Genomic DNA, 20,797 nt, shown 5'->3' with positions numbered 1-20,797 from the left:
GCTAAATCCTTTCTGTTGGAAAACATTTTTCGTAGCAGAAGAATGAAAACCATGCCAAATAAAAACATTAAACAAACAGCTCTTTCATTTTATACAGTTTTGTTCATAACTAATCCACGTTTCTTTTCTACCCCTTCTTAGGTACCAGAGATTTGAAAAGGCCTTTCTCCTGGCCGTTGACATCGGTGCTCGTGACCTGTTCATGGTGAGTTGTTCCCAGACATGATTTTTGTGCCTTCAGTTCTAAGGCTGAGTAAGTTGTCAGTTTTTGTGACCATTAAAAAGGATTAGTGTCATTTGCAGCTTTAGACACATGGGGGGAAAGCATTATCCCATCTTGGCTTGCAGCTTTGCCTTCTTGAAACTAGTCAATAGCCATCTAGCATCTTTTGACTTGTTGACATTTTCCTTGCCAGGGTCCAGAGGATCTTTTATGTTTTCAAAGAATTTATAATTCCTGAACTTTTCTTCTCATGTACCTTGAGGGTGAAGGGATGACACCTTTCTATCTAATAAGCTTAAATGTCTTTCCAATGTATTCTCTAAGGAAGTACAAATACATAAACCAGAACCTGTGGGGAAAATGACCTGCAGATCTTGAATGTGTTCAGTTCTCTTAGAGTTTACTGAGAAGTAGCAAATTATGAATGTTCTTACATGTATTGTTAAAGTATCCACAGCACAAAGTGAAAGCAGAGGTTGTGCATCCACTTCTGCTCCAATCCTTTCACTTCTTACAGCATAGTGAATGTCCAGCTCCTAACAAGTCCTGTGCTTTGTATCAGGTTCTTATTTTGTAAGATCTTATATCACAGTGAAATCAGATGAACAAAGGCAGAGTCTTTTTTTGGTTTCCCAGCATATTTTTCTCCATAGCTATTTCATCATTATAAACAATAGAGCAAAACCTTCATGAAAACAATAAAAGGTTCTTGAAGACTTCTTATCTGAATCATTTTGCAGAAATTTTTGTAGTTCAAGGCTTGGTATTTCTGAAGTTACTGTTGGTTCATCAGATTAGATCACTTGTATTTGGAATATGCTTAATATTTGAATTCTAAATTAAATTATATTTCATTTATATATTCTCAACTTTCATTGAGCATGAGAAAAGTTTCACTTGTTTTCAAAACTCTAGACATCTTGTGATTTATTTGTCATCTGCATTTTGATGTCTAAGAAGGTTTATTAGTATGAGGGAAGGTTTTATTATTTTCATCAAAAACTATACATGCAAAATATCACAGCATCAGAAATTTAATTACATTTCTCAAAACTTTCCTACCCACTAACTTTCCCTCCTCATCTCTACCATCTCACATATGCATTGCCTACTCAATAAAGAGATATTTTCTTTATATTTCTTTATTTTATATACATGTAGTTCACTTCTTTTCCTAGCCAAGATAAGAACTAAAGAGATTAGTATTTAAATGCTTTATGTTTACCAGTTTTTCCCTCAGGGTATTATATTGCTCTATAAATATACTGCTTTATTAATTAGCATAATCATCAAAGCGATCTTCTAAACTTTATTCATATCTGTTTAAGCACTTAGCCTGTTTTTCATAGTACCAACATAAAGTCCCTGTGTTAATTCAAATCTTCTTAATCTAAATAAACTTTCTACTGATAGGCTAAAATAAGAAAAGAAAGAATGATTTAATTCAAGAAGATGAAAACACTCATAATTCAGAGTGCTGTATCCTCATTCTTCATTTAAGACTTGACTTATACTCATGTCTGTTTTAAGAAAGATCGGAACACAGATAGCTTTGGGACCTTAGCATTTTGTGGAAGTTCATTGAATGTACTATATACATTTGAGGCTCCATGTTGAAATTGTCCTAAAGAAATTGCTATATTTTCTTATAGAGTCTTATTACTTAAATTTCATATACCCAGAGTTTTGTAACCTATATACAACAAAATCTTATATCTTTTGGAAAAAATTTATAAAATGAACAGGATTATCCCTACTTACAGATGATTTTCTACCCTTACGGTATCTCTTCCTTAAAGACTAAATATAATATCAAAAGAGCACACACAAAAAAGTATCCGTTAACCTCAAAATAGTGCTTTTGGCATTAGACTCAGTAAGTTATGTAAGACACCATGGAAAGAAAGTTGATGTGGGAAAGAGAGTTGAGACAGAAGACAGGCCATAGATGCACAAAAAGGAGTTGAGAATTTATCTCAAAGAAAACTGGAAGCTGAAAAAGGTTTATAATAAAAAAAGGAATAATAATATTTTGAACAGAGGTATACAGGTTTTGAGGGGCCAAGAACCATGTATAAATATTTTAGACAATAAATATATAAATATTTTAGCGACACACTCACTGTTGCATCTCCTCAACACTGCATTTTTAGAGCAAAAGCATCAAGGGAGACAATATATGAACAAATGAATTTGGCTGTTGTTTCATTAAAACTTTGTTTGCAGACACTGATATTTAACTGTCCTAAAAAGACTTAAGAGTCCTATGACATAATACTTAATATTTGTTTTTCAAATGATTTGAAATTTTAAAAATCTTCAGTCATATTTGGCTGTGTTTTAGTATGTATTGTTTTTGTTTACATTTGTTTCTAGGTATTTTCTAATTTCTCTTGTGATTGTATTTGCTACATCTGGTATTGAAGAATGGGTCTCTTAATTTTTACAACTTTGAATATTCAAGTTTTATTTCTAATACTTATTTCTAACGATCTTGTTCTGGTGGAAAACGATACTTTGTATTATACCTTTCTTTTTAAATCTATTGAGATGTAGTTTGTGGAGTAACTTACAATATATCATGGAAGCTTGAGAAGATTGTGGATGTTGCTATGAACAAAATATTCTACATATGCCTGTCATATCTAGTTGATACAAAGTCTTCTGTTTTTTCATTTTTGTTTTTTGAAAAATATTAGGAATAGAATATTGAAGTGTCCAGCTATTATTGTACAGTTATCTCAGCTTTCATTTTCTTAGGGACATAAATGCTTACTTACCGTATCTTCTTTCTGCTTTGGATCTCTTTATTTTGGTAGTACTGGGAATCAAACTCAGTGACATGTGTTTTTGCTAGTCAGATACTATATCACTTGAGCTTAGGTCTCTTTGCTTTTTGTTTTTATAATAGGGTCTATAATAAACTTTATTAAATCCTAATATTAATTTTGCTATTTATAATTCCTTCCTAGCTAGGAAGACAGGCATATGCCTCTGTGCCCAACTTTTTGTTGATTTTGATGGAGTTATGCAAACCCTTTGCCCATGCTTGCTAGGAAGTACAATTTTCCCAGTTTCTTCCTCCCAGGCAGTTAGGATAATAAACTGAACCACAGTAACCACCTTCTTATTAATATAGACTTGTTGAAAAATAACTTGTAACTTTTTTAACTTAAGTCTGTTTTATCTGATATGAATAAGCTGTGTTTGCTTTCTTTTGTGACTGCTTTTTCTGTTAACTGTTTTCAAACATTGCTGTGTATTTATTTTGAGTCTCTTGATGACAGCATGTGATTGGGTCATGTGTTTTTATCTCCAACTGCCTGTCCAGTTTCAAGCTTAATTCATTCACATTTAATATAATTTCTGGTAAGGAAAGAATTCTATTATTTTGCAATTTGTTTTTCTGTCTCCTATAGCTTTTTATTTCCTCTCTTTCTGTTTCTGGAATTGTTGTCTTCTCTTGTGTTTCACTGATTTTTGCGATAAAATGCTTAATTTCCTGTGGTATATTCTATAGCTGTTTTCTTTGTGGTTTCTATGGGATTACACTTAACATCCTAAAATTATAATGCTCTAGTTCGGATTTGTATCCGCTTTACATCAGTAATAGGCAAAAGTACTGCTATTTTGCACCTCTGCTCCTCCTACCCTCTCAGTGTTTGATGTCACAAAATTACATCATTATATGTTACATGCCCTCAATCCATAAAGTAGTAATTTTATATATACATTCATTAAAAACAAATACATAGTTGCAAACTAAAGTTATGTTAACTGTTGAATAAAATTTTGCGAGGACTGGGACATGACAGTCAAGTGCTGTGTTACTATGCTACATCTCCAGCCCTTTTATAAAAGTGTCTTAGTCTCTTAAATCATGTATGTACAAGCAAAGAGTAATGTTATAAACCATTGTTACAAGACTAGCATTGTAATTGTCCATATAGTTACTTTTATTGAGGTCTTTATTTGATCATATAGCCTATAGTTCCTAGGTAATGCTATTTTACTTTAACCCTAAAGAACTCATTTGCACAGTTTTGCAAGGTGGGGCTAGTAGTAATGAACACATCTGCTTTTATCTGAAATGTAAAAGTCTTAAGGGTCTTCATTGACTTGGGGATGGGGGGGCGCGTACTGTGCTTGAACTCAGGATATGAGCACTGTCCCTTAATTTCTTCACTGAAGGCTGTCACTCTACAATTTGAGCCTCAGCTCCATTTCCCTGGTTGTTAATCAGAGGTAAGAGTCTCATGGAATTGTTTGCTTAGGCTAGCTGTGATACTCAGATCTCAGCTTCCCGAGTAGCTAGGATTACAAGTATGAGCCACTGGCGCCTGGCTGACATTTTTACTTTTAACATTTTGAATATATTTGCCAAATGCCTTCTGGTCTCTAGAGATCAAAGCATTTATCTCTTGTTGCTTTTAAGATTCTTTATATTTTGAAAGTTTGATTATAATGTGTTTCTCACTATTGATTTTTTATTGTATAGTTCATCTTAGAGTTCATTGAGCTTAGATGTTTGTATTTATGTCTTTCATCATATTTGGGATATTTTCAGCTATTAATTTTTCAAATATTTCCTCTAGCTCTTCCTCCTTTTTTCTGACACCCACAATGCATATGCCGCTATTTAATGTTTTCTCGTGGGCCCTTTTAAACTGTGTATTTTTATTCAGTCCTTTTCTTTCCATTTCCCTTGTCTTATTTTCAGGTTTGTTAACTCTCTCATTTGCCTATTGCATCTGTCATTGAAACTATTAAATCATTTTTAAAAATTATTGTAGTATTCAGCTCTAGAATGTCTTTGAATGTTTGTTAGGTTTTATGTCACTTTTCTGTCACCTTATTAATATTTCCATTTCATTCATTTGTATTTCCTTGACTTTCCCATATCTTCCTTTACTTTTTTTTAAGGCAGTTGTTCTTTTAATGTCTTTGTCTTTGTCATCAAGTTTTTTATTCCCTTCATTTGAAATGACCCACACTTTCTTGAGATTTCTTTTTCAGTATTTTTGTTGAAAACTGAATATTTGAATCTTATAATGTGATAACTGAGTTCAGAATTCTCTTTTCCCTAGGATTTTCAACATTAGGTTATTATATGTCTTTGACTTAGATAATATGTCTTGGCTTATGGACAAGGATCATACTGAAGTAAAAGGAAGCTTTTCAGGTAGAAAAATGAAACTAGATGAGAATTTAGATATATGCAGAAAGAGTGAAGAGCTCAGGAAGTGAAGAGCAAGCATGTGGATAATATTAGGTATTTTCCCATCAGCTTAACACATTTTTTTTCATTTCTTTATTGTCAAATTGCTACAGAGGGGTTACAGTTTCATACATAAGGCAGTGCATACATTTCTTATCCAACTTGTTACCTCCTCCCTTGTTTATCCTCCACCTTCCCCCTCTCCATTTCCCTCCCCCCGCAATGAGTTGTGAAGTTGGTTTACACCATATAGTTTTGTAAGTATTACTGTTGTATTGGTTTGTCTTTTTATCCTTTATCTTTCAATTTTGATATTCCCTTTCCCTAGGACTGGCAAAAACAATAACAACAAAAAAAACAAAACACAACGAAATTTAATGTATCTTTAAAAGATAGTCACCACAAGGAAAGTGAAAATATTTAAGGAGATTTTTCACTCAGATTTGAACATTAAAAAATGCAAAATGTACTGAAGTGTCACACAATAACCCATAAAACTTTGTGTCAATTTAAAAAAGTCTTGGTCTTCAGGATACACATTAAAAAAAACAATTATTTATTTAAACTAATAGTCCTTCACAGAACACTGTGGTATATGCAATTATACTATTGTAAAGTGAAACAATGCTAATTCTAAGTAGAGTGTGATAAGTTAAGATTGTATATTATAGTGCCTAGAAAATTTTAGGAAAACCTAGATATGTAGCTTATAAAAGTAAATAGAGTTGGGTACTGAGGTCCAGAAGGAATGAGGAATGCTGCTCCATAACATGAAGGAAGCCAGCTAGGCAGGAAAAGCCTAAGAGAACCTGTCTCCAAAACAGATAGCAAAGAGCTGTACTAGAGATGAGACTTGATGGTAGAGGGCCCACGGAGCAAACAAAGCTAAGCAAGTGCAAGGCCCTGAGTTGAAAAGTGTTTCTTTGCTACTGCAAAAAGTTTTTTTTTTTAAAAGCCAATAGGGAAAACCTAAATATAATTTACAAGTATTTCCACTCATAGGATATGCAAAGTGACCAATAGAAAACATAGAAAAATTCTACTATTAATTTCAAACACATAAGTTACTTAATTGACTAGACATTCCAAGTAAAATGCAGATACTAATTTTTTAAGTTATAGATTGTCAGACTGGACAAAAAACAACCAAATTATATTCAGTGTATAAGTGAGACCCTATTGTTATGGCACAAATAAATTGTAAGTAAACCTGAATAAAAAGATGATATCATGCAAGAAGATAGACTTCAAAACAAAGGAAGTATTACCAAATATAAAAAGTTATTTGTAATAATAAAAGCTCTAAGGAAAACATTACAGCCCTATATGTTTATGTACAAGATAAGTAAACTTCAAATACATAAAGCCAAAGCCCACAAGCCAAATGAAAAGTATATAAATGTAATCATTCATATTATCAAATAGTCAAAAATTATGAATATATGAAATATGTAAAATGGCATGATCTGACATTGAGGCTATATCCAAAAAATGCAGAATTTTCATTCTTTCCAATTGTCCATGCTATTGTCACCAAACATAAAATATATGCTGCTCCATAACATGAAAGCTTGATATAAAACATTAAAATATGATAGCAAAGGAAGTAAATTACAAGTCAATATGTTTATGTACCATTGAGGCTCAATTATTTGCAAGTTAAATATCAGCTCTCTAAAAATCTAATAGTTAAAGAAGAAATCAAAGAATCAGTATTGTAAATGAATTTTAGGAGAACAACAATATATGAGAATGTGTGAGGTGATTATAATCACCTGGTCTATAAGTCTGTATTCATATCAGTAAATAACAATGCCAACTAGTAAGTATAAAATAACAATATAACTAGAAAATTACCATTTGGCATAATTGAATAGGGAAAAACCACCAATGTGTTCTATAATTAGAAAAGTCTTTATATAATTAACCAAACATGTACCTCATCTCAAAGTACTTCTCCACAACATGTGCATTACTTACAAAGGGAAGAAGAGTAACTGTAGTGGAGAGAGGTAGCCAAATAACTATCATCCATAATGGTACAAGTCACAATAGTTTGCAACTTTATATTAAAGTAAGAATACAGCCCCTCTTTGTGACATTCTTGCAAAAAAAATTGCATACCTAAATCTAACCAAGGGAATGACTAGTTGAGCCCAAATTGAGAGACATTGTAATAACTAACTTACCTTCAAAAATGTCAAGTTTGTGTGAGAAAAAAGACGAACAATTATATAAGAGACTAAACAGACATAAAGGAAGTAAGAAATGGAACTTTGTCTTATGAAGAACATTATTTGAACTACTGAAACTTTATTGTTTAAATGGGAGCGATGTTATTAATATTAATGACATGATTTTGATAGTTTGTGGTTTTGTAGGAAATAGTCACTAACTTATTCAAAATGTGTTTGGAACTTAGCTGTCAAGATAATTCAGAAAAAAGTGACATTTGGACTGTTCTGAAAAATTTCTGCATCTTTGAGGTTGTCTCAAAAATATACAATTTTCCTGATCACTATAGCTCTGTATTCTACTGTGAATACTACTCTAGGTCGAATCTATGTGGCTTAGAAGTCTACTGCTTTGGCCACAGAAATGCTACTTTTAATTTTCTATCATTAGAACATTATTCAAGTTTTGAAAATTCAGGTGACTTCTTCAAGCTAATTATTACTATGGCATAAGCCTACTCATTTCACTTTACCCATTATGGCAGAAAAGCCACCCAGGATTTCTTCTCTGGCCCCATGTTGGATAGCATGAAGATGAGTATGTCTCCTGAACATTCTCATGTTGGCATCCTAACTACCTTGGCCATTGGCACAAGGCCAGTTGGAATGTCATCTGTACCATCTGATAATGCTATAAAAAGACCTATAGCTGCTGCTCTCCAGCCATCTGTGCCTTGCCTTGGCATGATGCTGTTGGGTAGTTTGTCTTTCGTTGGCATGGTTTTTGTGGGTGGCTTACATCTGCTATTCCTAGGCACTTGCTTGGTGATCAAGTTGACATAGAATTGCTTCCTTGGCACTGTTTTTACATAGAGGAGTTTTATACCTGCTAATTTCTGAAACAAGATTACCATTAATTACATACACTACAATTTAAAATATTATGAATACATACTTTGCTGGACTCACAAACTTAGATTAGGCATTCAAGTTTTAATTCTCCCAATAAGTAGTCTTCACTCAGAATGATCTAATTGATGGAGTGTACTTCTTTTGTTTTAAGATATAAAATTGAGTACATAATCTTTCCCTATCACACCAACTCTACAGAAATGGTGGAACTATATGTGTGTATGTTTTTAAATTTTGTAAATGGGATACAAAACAAGAATGAACAATGATGGAACGGAGGTTATAAGAATACATTGAAAGCTGTAAGAAAGAATATGATTGGAGACAGCAGATACCAAAATATTAAAAAAAAAAAAGACTGCTATTAAGTTGGGGGAACACCAGAAGTTCTCTGTGCCCAAGGAAAGGATACTAGGAATGGAGAGGCATGTCCGAGAAAGCCAGGGGTACTTCAGATGCTGCAAGAACAGCAGTGAGTGGAGAAAAGTCACCATAAGGGCAGGGGAAACCCTAGACACTTTTAAGAAAAAAAGGTTGATATGAATATGTTAAGATTTAAAGCTATTTGACAGAAGAATAAAAATAGATGGTACCATGGAGTGAAGTGTGTCATTTTCCTGCATCAATTTCATTATTTATTAATTTGTGTGTTTGTTTGTTGTTTGCTTATCTATCAATCTATTTAGCTGGTCTTGGTGTTTGAACTCTGGGCCTGGACACTGTCCCTGAGCGTCTTTTACTCAAGGCTAGCACTCTAACACTTGAACCATGGTGCCACTTCCTACCAACTTCATATACTAAAGCCCTAACTTCAATATGATGTTATTTGGAGATGGAATTTTTAAGGAGGTAAGGAAGAATGGCCCTGAGGCCATCAGGTGATTTCTTCATCCAGGCTGTGGGACTTCTTTACAAATAGAGGAGAAATCAGGAGGAAGGCAGTGGAGGAGCCAGCAAGGAGACAGCCTTCTGCAAACTAAGGAGGGACCTCTGGGTAAACAAAAAACATGAAGCACATAGCTTGATGTTGGAATTCCAACATGTAGAACTGTTGAGAAAATAGCCTTTTAAGCAGCATTAATAGTCCTTTGTGGCAACCATAGCTGACTGGTCCAAATGGCATTACTTCAGAACTAGTAAATAGGAAAAGCACAGCAAAGAAAATAATTTTTTAAAGCAAATAGGAAGTTCTAGAATAAAATAATAAGAATATTTAAATATAAGTATCAGTTAGGAACAAAACTAACATGAGCATGTTCCCTTGTCTCTCATAAGAACACCTCACCTGTCCATCCTGTTCATCTTTGTGAGTGGAAGCCTCAGGACTTAATCACTTTCCAAAGACCTCACCTCTTACTGCATTCATTTTGGGGGTTTAAGTTCCTGCATACTAATTTTGGTATTTTTAGATATCTTGGTGTGTTTTTTTAATTTGATGATATACAGATTGATTACAATTAGATGAGTCAAGTAATAAGTACATGTTCTTTCATACAGTGTCTTCCCTTCCCTCAACTATACAAGTCATGGATGGAGATGGGAGGGAGGGACTGGAAGAGAGTGAAGGAAGGGAAGAACAACCTACCAATTTTGGAGGGACACATTCAAACCATAAATTGCATCCTGCCAAGTAACGGGAAATATTTGAAGACAAAAAGATTAAAAAGGAGAACGGAAAAATACTTTTTAAAATATATCCACAAATATTTTGATACTTTTCTTTTCAAAAGGTGGTGCCTGGATGGCTCATTCCCTCTAATATAAGCTGGATTTTAGTAATTTGCTTCCACTTAAAAGAATAGGAAGCTGGCCGCTGGTGGCTCACGCCTGTAATCATAGTACTCAGTAGGCTGAGATCTGCGGATCGCCATTCATGCCAGCCTAGGCAGGAAAAGCCAGGGGACTCTAATCTGCAGTTAACCACCAGAAATCCTGCGGTGGTGCTATAGCTTAAAGTAGGCGAGTGCCAGCTTTAAGCAGAAGAGCTCAGGGAGCCCAGAGAGCTCAGAGCCCAGGCCCTGAGTTCAAGCCCTATGACTGACAAAAAAAAAAAAAAAAAGAATACGGTAGTTGTTTACAATATGTAAGTTCCAAAACTAGTAAAAGGAATGGCTCCTTCTTTGCCTCTTATCTCTTGGATCACTTGACTGGGAGAAGTGGTGTGCTTTAGCCAAATGCCATGTCCTGAACACACTGAGGCACCGCTGTGGGAAAGGCCTTGCTATTGAGAGCCTGAATAACCTGGAAGGCACTGTGCTGTGCAGCCACAGCCAGGTCCATCAAGGAATCCTCCACAAGCAGTTTTCTCCCTCAGTTAAGCTTTCAGATAACTGTAGTCCTGGCACATTACCTTGACTCTCATCTCATGAGATCCTGAATCAGTTATCTAGTTAAAGACTCCTGGATTCATGACACTCAGAAATTGTGATATAATAATTGTTTATTCTTTACAGATGCTCAGTTGGTGGGAGGGGGAAATTTGCTGTATAGTAACAGATAACTAAAGCAGATATTTCATAATAATATAGAGAGTTGATACCAGAAGCAATCAACCACATAAACAAAGCAGCATTTAACCACATGGCTCCAGGATGAATTTTTTAAAGTCTTCAAAGAAAAATGGAAATATTTAGTCAAAGTGCAGAATTTTAACACCCCCATCTCAGAAAATCATACACAAAGAAAAAAATAAGAACAGGTATTAAGGATTTGAGTAACATAATTGTGAAACTTGAGCTCATCAAAATATTTATATTTAACAAAGAATATACATTTTAATAAAAATCAGTCAATAATAATGATTATATGTAAGCCATGAAGTCTCAACAAATTAAAAAATGTTCCTATGATAGAGAACCTAGTTGATAATAAAAAAAATAAATTATAAAACAATTACCGTCTAAAAATAACGTGTACCTTATAATTTTTTGTGTTGTATTTGGGTATGAAAACCAGGGCTTCCTGTATGCTACAGGAAATTGCTTTGACCTCAACATTATTATATGTGTTATTTTTAATAGCTCTTTGACTAATGGTGCTATGAAAGTAGAAATTAGTAACTTAAGTTTAATGACAATGAGAATACCACATGTCAAGAAATGTGGCTAAGTAATAATAGAAATATATACTAATTCTTACAAAGAATGAAAATAAGTGACACTAGCTTTGATCTCAGTAAGATGAAGACATTAAGTCCAAATAATGTAGAAAAAAATTCAGTTAGTGAAGATGAACCTAAATTTAAGTGACTGATTCAGGAGGTACACTCCTGTAGTCCCAACTACTTTAGAGGCTAGGACAGGAAGATTGCTTGAGACTAGAGACTAGGAATTCCAGGTAGCAAAAAGAGACTAAATCTCAAAAAAAAAAAAAAAAAGTCAAAAAGGTTTAAGAAACAAATTGCTAAATAAAGTTGTTTTTTAGATATGACTTGTAAAATAATATTTGGAAAACTAACATCTAACCAATTAACATAAAACTAATAAGATGTAACTACTGACACAGGAAATTTGTTTTTAAATATTAACAACTAGATTTTTTATCATGGATAAAGAATAGAGAAAATAAAAATAACAAATCACTATATGCCAATCACCTAATTTCAACAATCATCTATGTGACTAAATGCATTCCTTTACACCTTCCACCATCTTAACATCTTTCTTTTGTTGCTATTCCTGTTGTTGTTGTTGGTCAGTCATGGAGCTTGAATTCTGGGCCTGGGCGCTGTCCCTGAGCTCTTCAGCCCAAAGCTAGCTCTCTACCACTTAGGGCACAACACCATTTCCAGTTTTCTGGTAGTTAATTGGAGCCCCTCACAGAGGGGCTGAGGGTCTAGTGGTGGAGTGCTTGCCTGGCATGCATGAAACCCTGGGTTTGATTCTCAGCATGGCATATACAGAAAAAGCAGGAAGTGGTGCTATGGCACAAGTGGTAGAGTGTTGGCACTGAGCAAAAATAAGCCAGGGACCGTGCTTAGGCCCTGAGTTCAAGCCCTAGGACTAGCAAAAAAAAAAAAAAAAAAAAGTCTCATGGACTTTCCTGCCCAGGCTGGCTTTAAACCACTATCCTCAGATCTCAGCCTCCTGGATAGCTAGGATTACAGGCATAAGCCACCGGCACCCAGCTCTTTCTTTTTTTTTTTTTTGAAGTATCATATTTTACTTGTAAATCCTACAGTATGTCTCCACAGTATGTGTTTCCTTGACAAAAGAAAAAGAAATATAACCATAAATTAGTTGCTAGAAAAAATTAGCAGGGTTCTAAACATTATCAAATATCCAACTGATACTTAGTCTCCTGGGATATCTTTTAAAATATTTATTTTACAGAGGGTTACAGTTACATAACTCAGGTAAAGAGTACATTTCTTTTTAAATGTCACCTCTTCCTTTGCTCTGTTTTCCCCTCCTATCTCCACCCACAGGTTGTAGTCTCAGTTCATTTTCAACTTAGTGTCTAGTATCACTGATGCATTTGTTCACCCTTTGTCCCTCCATTTCTGTGCCCCCTTGCAGATAAACAAAGACAAATTAACAAGACAAAAAGAAAATAAACAGCAACAAAGAAATCCTCTTGTTTCCATTTCCTGGAGTTCATTTTGATAAATACTATTTTGTATGATCAGATGCACACAGCTATTGCGCCTTTGTGCTCCTCCCTCCAATGGTGACACTCTGTGTGAATGCCGAAAGACTTGTATAGTTTATCATGTCCCAGTGATGCTTTTTTTTTTTAATTTAATTTTCCATTTTCTTATCAATGAGGCAATGTCATTCTTTCTGATGGAAGCATAGAATTCCATTGTGTATATGTACCACATTTTCCTGATCCATTCATCTACTGAGGGGCATCAGGGTTGGTTCCATATCTTAGCTATGGTAAATAATGCTGCAGTGAACATAGTTGTGCTGGTAGCTTTAGTATGGTCTTGCTTGTGATCCTTTGGGTAAATACCCAAGAGTGGAATTGCTAGACCATAGAGAGCTCTATGTTTAGTCTTTTGAGGAGCTTCCATACTGCGTTCCAGAGTGGTTGAACAAGTTAACACTCCTACCAGCTGTATAGTAGCATTCCTTTTTTGCCACATCCCTTCCAGCATCTGTTGTTATTAGATTTGTTGATAATGGCCACTCTAACTGGGGTGAAATGGAATCTCAATGTTGTTTCCATCTGCATTTCTTTTATGGCTACAGATGTTGAACATTTCTTCATGTGTCTATTGCCATTCTTACTTCTTCTGAGAAGTCTGTAAGTCTTTAGCCCATTTGTTAATTGGATTATTGTTTCTTTGAGGGTTGATTTTTGGGAGGTTTCCACCATCATTACAATAACAATAAAGATACAAAAAAGTCTAAGAAAGAAATGCCTCATTTGTATATTTTTCAACAGTTTTAATTTATTGTTTCTGTTAATTTGTCAGTAGATTACTTGGGATTTATTATGTAAATAGACGTGTAGTCTCCGAATCCTTATTCCTAATTTGTATGCTCCCCCACCTCCCAAGTGCAATGGCTAAGGAGCTCCGGTTAAATAGAAGTGTTAAGATGTTAAATAGATGTGGTTCGGTGATACGTGACTTCTTCCCGATCTTTAGCAAAAACAAAAACATTCTTCCATCATTAAGAACGATATCTAAAAGGCCTCATATATAAAATATATGCAAAACTAAAAAAATTACATTCCTCCAAAACAAAACCGCAAAGAACCAATAGCCCCTCAACAAGTGGGCTAAAGACTTACAAAGAGACTTCTCTGATGAGGAAATGAGAATGGCCAAGAGACATATGAAAAAGTGCTCTACATCACTGGCCATAAAAGAAATGCAAATCAAAACAACATTAAGATTGCATCTCACCCAAGTAAGAATGTCCTATATCAAGAAAACTAACCATAACAACTGTTGGAGTGGATGTGGCCAAAAGGGAACCCTACTTCATTGTTGGTGGGAATGTAAACTGGTTCAGTCACTCTGGAAAACGGTATGGAGATTCCTCAGAAGGCTAAACATAGAGCTCCCCTATGACCCAGCAGTCCCACTTTTGGGGATCTACCCAAAAGACCACAAACAAGAACACACTAAAGCCACCAGCACAACAATGTTCATCGCAGCACAATTTGTTATAGCTAAAATATGGAACCAACCCAGATGCCTCTTAGTAGACGAATGGATCAGGAAAATGTGGTACATATACAAAATGGAATTTTATGCCTCTATAAGAAAGAATGACATTGCCCCATTCGTAAGGAAATGGAAGGACTTGGAAAAAATTATACTAAGTGAAGTGAGCCAGACCCAAAGAAACATGGACTCTATGATCTCCCTCATAGGGAATAATTAGCACAGGTTTAGGCTAGTCACAGCAGAGGATCACAAGAGCCCAATAGCTATGCCCTTATGAATTCATAAGATGATGCTAAGTGAAATGAACTCCATGATATGGAAAGGACTGTTATATCACTGTTGTAATTACTTTCAACATACCATGTGAAACCGTAGCTTCTATTGTTGATGATCCTCTTGTATGCCCTTCCTGTGGTTGTACCTGCACTATCACTGTATCTTATCTGAGTACATTGGAAACTGTGTTTACTGGTATTACAACTAGGAAAGTGAAAGGGAATATCAAAATCGAGACACAAAGGATAAAAAGACAAACGACTACAAAAGCAATAGTTGCAAAACTGTTTGGTGTAAACCAACTGAACAACTCATTGGGGGAGCGGGAAGGGGGGATGATGAGGGAGGAGGTAACAAACAGTACAAGAAATGAAGCCAATGCCTAACTTATGAAACTGTAACCTCTCTGTACATCAGTTTGACAATAAAAATTTTAAAAAAGAGAGAGAGAAAAAAAACAATGTCTAGCCAGGCGCTGGTAGCTCAAGCCTGTAATCCTAGGTACTCAGGAGGCTGACATCATAGGATGGAAGCCAGCCCAGGCAGGAAAGTCCATGAGACTCTTATTTCCAAGTAACCACCAAAAGCCAGAGTGCAGCTGTGGCTCAAGTGGTAGAGCACTAACCTTGAGCAAAACAAAGCTCTGGGACAACAACCAAGCCCTGAGCTAATGTCCTAGGACTGGCACATACACATACACACCAAAGAATGGTGTCTAGTCTGATGTTTTTTGTTATCTACTTCTCTTTGGTTTAATGTGTTCTTTCAGTTAAGTTCATAAGATAAAAGCTTATACTTATATTGTCCATTTAGATCTTACTCCATTGCTAATATGAACATTTAAAGCTAAAAGTTGCCTTGTAATCACTGCTGCAGCTGGATTCTAATACCTTTATAATGTCATGCTTTCATTTTCATTCAAAATAGTTTCTAATTTCCTTTATGTTTTCTTTGAGCCACTGACTACTTAAAAAGTCTGCTGTTTAATACCAAATCCCTGGAGATTTTTCCAATACCTTTTGAATTGATTTTTAGCTTAATTCCTTTGTAAACAAAATATGCTTTGTTGTCTGGGTTTTTAAATTTTTCTTGTTTTGAACATGTATTGAGAATTCTTTTGTGGCCAAGCATTCAGATCTTGCTGCATATTCCAAATATGCTTATCCCAAATAATGACAAATAGGGGTGTTCTCTTCTTGCTGGATGCAAGAAACAGTTCTGGACGTGGTTCTTAGGTCCCCTGGTTGATAGCATTCTACTTTATATCCCACTCTTTTTGTCAGCTAACTTACAGGTAAAGACTTAAGTCTCCAACGTAAGCTATATATTTTGTTAGCTCTGTTTTTCATTCCTTGAGATTTATTTTAGATATTTTGAGTCATTGATCTTCTCTATCATGAGACATCCTTGTCAAATGTATTGTCACACTGTTATTTCTAATGTTCCTTTATTAACATTTTAACATATGTTCACGTTATTTTCATTGTTCCTACTATATTTTTCCCTTCTGTTTTGTTATTATGTTACTCTATTATTGAATTCTCATCAACTTCCTTTTTAGTCTTTTTTTTTTCCTCTATGGGCTTAATTTTGGCTTCCGTTTTGGTGTTTTGAGGGTTTTGAGTTTTTTTGTTTTTCTATTAAGTTCACTAATTTGAATTCTGCAGTATTAGAATTTCTCTTTGTCCCATCCAGTACATTTTTCACTTGAGATATAGTGTTTCCAATCTCTGTTTTTTCTTTAAAAATATAATTCAGGGGGCTGGAGATATAGCCTAGTGTCAAGAGCGCTTGCCTCGTATACATGAAGCCCTGGGTTCGATTCCCCAGCACCACATATACAGAAAATGGCCAGAAGTGGCGCTGTGACTCAAGTGGCAGAGTGCTAGCCTTGAGCAAAAAGAAGCCAGGGACAGTGCTCAGGCCCTGAGTCCAAGGCCCAGAACTGGCAGAAAAAAAAAAATATATATATATATATATATATATATATATATATAAATATATAATTCAGTTCTGTAACTATTAAATTCATGTTTTCCACTAAATCCTTATTTGTATCTATTACATAAGTGTATATTTGTTTGTATGTATGTGTTAAGGATATATGTCGATCTTGTGTTTATATGACAAAATATACTTTTTTTTTTTTTTTTTTTTTTTTTGCCAGTCCTGGGCCTTGGACTCAGGGCCTGAGCACTGTCTCTGGCTTCTTCCCGCTCAAGGCTAGCACTCTGCCACTTGAGCCACAGCGCCGCTTCTGGCCATTTTCTGTATATGTGGTGCTGGGGAATCGAACCTAGGGCCTCGTGTATCCGAGGCAGGCACTCTTGCCGCTAGGCTATATCCGCAGCCCCGACAAAATATACTTTAAAAGTTGGTTCCTATTCACTATCTCTGTCATTTTCTAATCTGTTTCATTTTTTAGTTTTTCCTCTTTTATTTAAGAAGTTGTACAAGGGAGTTGCCATTCAATAAAGCAGTAAGTATAAATACAATGCATCTCTCCTTCCCAACCACCCTCCCCTCATTTTTCTTAATTTTGCACTAGAATTTTTGTACTATATTTCCTCTCCTTTCTTTTTTTCATTCATCTACCTCCCCTCCCTTTTATTCCTTTCACCCTTTCAAGTACCTGTTTCCTGGTGTTTATTTTGTTGACCTTTGATTTATTCTTAATAATGAATTACTTTTGAGTTCTCCTCTGAATCTACCTTATTTCAAGTAATACATTTGTGTATACTTGCATACACTTCCCAAAGTATTTACTTACATATTTATAGACTAATTCTGACCTCCACATATGAGAGAAAATATGTAAACCTTGCCTCTCTGTGATTGATGTACCTCACTTAACATAATTTTTCCAAGTCTTTCCATTCCTTTGCAAGTGATACAATATCATTCTTTGTAATGGATGAGTAAAATTCGACTGTGCACATGTACCACATTTTCTTGATCCATTTGTTCATTGAGGAGGCCTATGGGCTAATTCCATACCTTGGCTATGGTGAATAGTGCTGCACTGAACATGGTTGTGCTGGTGGCTTTACTATATCCTAGTTTGTAATCTTTTGGATAAATGCTCAGGAGTGGGATTACTGGATTATAGGGTAGTTCTGTTTAGTTTTTTGAGGAACCTCCATACTGCTTCCCAGAGTGATTGAACAATTTGGATTCCCAACAGTGTTTTAGGTTTCCTTATGCCCACATTCTCACCAACATCTGCTATTGTTTGTAGTCTTCATGATGGCAATTCTAACTAGGGTGAGGTAGAATCTTAATGTTGGTTTAATTTTCAGTTCCTTCGTGGCCAGAAATGTTGAGCATTTCTTCATGTGTCTACTGACTATCCTTACTTCTTCTGAAAAGATTCTATGAGCTAAATAGAGGGTTTAGCTCTTGAAATGACTTATTTTGGCTATTAGGCTATTGTCTGATGTATTGCTGTCAATATTTTTCAGTTTTTCTGCTGGTTAGGTTAGGATTACATTTTCTTAAATCCATTACATGTTATATTTTTAAATTTTGTGTTGTGAGTACTAGATTTTGCTGTATTCTTGTGAACAATTTACACATGGTATACTCCTTACTAGCCAAGGAATCCCTTCAAATTCTCTCCTGAGTACTTCGCATGGATCCCTGTAGTAATGATAGCTTCCTTGCCTTCTTATATCATAAGGTGCCCCAAACCAAGAACCAGCCATATCTCTAGGTAGTTCTGGCTTATTCTAGTAGGAGAGTGTTGCTAGAGTTCACAGACTGGGTACTTGAGTGCTCATTACTACTAAGTTTTTCATTACACTCCAGAGTAATGAGCTAGAACAGGGGCTCACAAGCTTTCTTTTGTAAAGGGCCAGATAGTGAACACTTTAGACTTTTCAGACCCCATATCCTTTGCACAACTATTCCTCACTGCTACTATACCTCCAAAGCAGCAAGATGTAGTATTTACAAAGATGAATATGACTGTGTTCTCATAAAACTTCATTATAAATACTCTTAGCAAGATGCATTTGGTTCACAGGCTTCACTTTGATGACCTGTTTTTATATTGCAAAAGATTACCAGGAAAGACCTAAGCTTATTTCCAGGTATTCCATTTCACAAATGATTTCTGCTGCCCATGACATACAGCCTACAGCAGACTGTCACTTAAACTTTCTTGCCACCAGATCTGCATTTGACAGCTCTGAGCATTGTTCCAATCCCTGATTGGCTCTGTGCTTGTAGTTCAAAAAATCATTAATCTGATCACTTACAGAGACTTCCTTCCATAAGTATTAGCTCTCTTAACTATGTTAGTATAGCCCCATTAACCCTTTTGTAGCCATTCTCTAACCTCTATGTCCTGTGGACCATAATGTGCGATTTGAGAGTTACTGCTAGTAATTAATGTTGAGATAAAAGAATCTGTGATGGCAAATGGCATGAATGTCAAGTGAAATCGGTAGTTTGTAATTAAAGACCACAAAATAGACATAACTTGTACTTTTATTATTCATTAAATTCTGAGATTCTGGAAAGACAAATCTGTCTTGTGTGTGATATAGCCTGTTCACACTTTATTACATATATATATATATACATATATTCACATTAATGTTATTTACATACTTTTCTTGAAAGTTATATTCCTAAATCCTCAAAATTTGAAACTTCCAAAATATGACACTATGAAAAACAATATTTTATTCATTTCTTTTTTATTTAATTTTATGGTCAAGGTGATGTACAGAGTACATATGCAATGTAGTGAGTACATTGCTTGTCGAACATTGCTACCCCCTCTCACGTTTTTCTCCCACTTCCACCGCAGACCCCCCATTACCCTCCCAAGTTGTACAGTTCATTTCCAATATACTATATTGTGAGTATCGCTGATGCCCTGGTTCATCCTTTGTCCTTTGTCTCACAATTTTTACGTCCCCCTTTCCTTCCCTAATTCAGATAAATGTACATACAATACACAGGGTATCAAAAGAAAATACCGTGATAACGGGATAAAACGGGGGAAAGTGAAAGAAAAAAATAACTTCACATATACATTAAAAACAACAACAAAGACAAACCTCTTATTTCCATATCTTGGAGTTCATTTTGCTTAGCATCATCTATTATATGGTCATATGTACAAAGCTCTTGAGCTATTGTGATCCTCTTCTATGAATTTCCTAGACATAGACTAATTATTACAAATGAGGGAAACCATGGAGTCTCTGTTTCTTTGGGTCTGGCTCACTTCACTTAATATGATTTTATTCCCAGTCTTTCCACTTCCTTAGGAATGGGGCAATGTCATTCTTTCTGATAGAAGCATAGAATTCCATTGTATATATGTACCACATTTTCCATTCATCTACTGCAGGCATCAGGATTGGTTCTATATGTTAGCTATGGTAAATAATGCTGCAATGAACATAGTTGTGCTTGTAGCTTTAGTATGGCTTTGTTTGTGATCCTTTGGGTAAATGCCCAAAAGTGGAATTGCTGGGCCATAGGGGAGCTCTATGTTTAAGTCTTTTGAGGAACCTCCATACTGCTTTCCAGAGTGGCTGAACAGTGTAGTAGTATTCCCTTTTGGACACATCCCCTCCAGCATCTGTTGTTATTAGTTTTCTTGACAATGGCCATTCTAACTGGGGTGAGGTGGAATCTCAGTGTTGTGTTGATTTGCATTTCTTTTATGGCCAAAGATGTTGAACATTTCTTCATGTGTCTATTGGCCATTCTTACTTCCTCTCCCGAGAAGTCTGTAAGTCTTTAGCCCACTTATTAATGGGTGGCTGTTTCTTTGAGGATTTGTTTTGGGATAATTTAATTTTTTGAGTTCTAAGTATATTTTAGCTATGAGGCCCTTGTCTGTTGTATGG

At 35.2% G+C, this 20,797-nt stretch overlaps 1 protein-coding gene across 2 annotated transcripts in view; it reads left to right on the top strand.

Moving 5' to 3' along the window:
* Positions 1-20,797, top strand: part of LOC125356248 (WD repeat containing planar cell polarity effector) — a 184,790-nt gene that overhangs the window by 92,926 nt on the left and 71,067 nt on the right. For both annotated transcript variants that reach the window (XM_048352604.1, XM_048352603.1), the window contains exon 12: positions 142-205. In XM_048352604.1, the coding sequence (XP_048208561.1) occupies positions 142-205 (64 nt within the window). The remainder of the gene's footprint in view (positions 1-141; positions 206-20,797) is intronic.

Source organism: Perognathus longimembris, chromosome 8, assembly GCF_023159225.1.
Source record: "Perognathus longimembris pacificus isolate PPM17 chromosome 8, ASM2315922v1, whole genome shotgun sequence".
NCBI classification, from domain to species: domain Eukaryota; kingdom Metazoa; phylum Chordata; class Mammalia; order Rodentia; family Heteromyidae; genus Perognathus; species Perognathus longimembris.
This window is presented reverse-complemented; position numbering and strand designations above follow the sequence as displayed.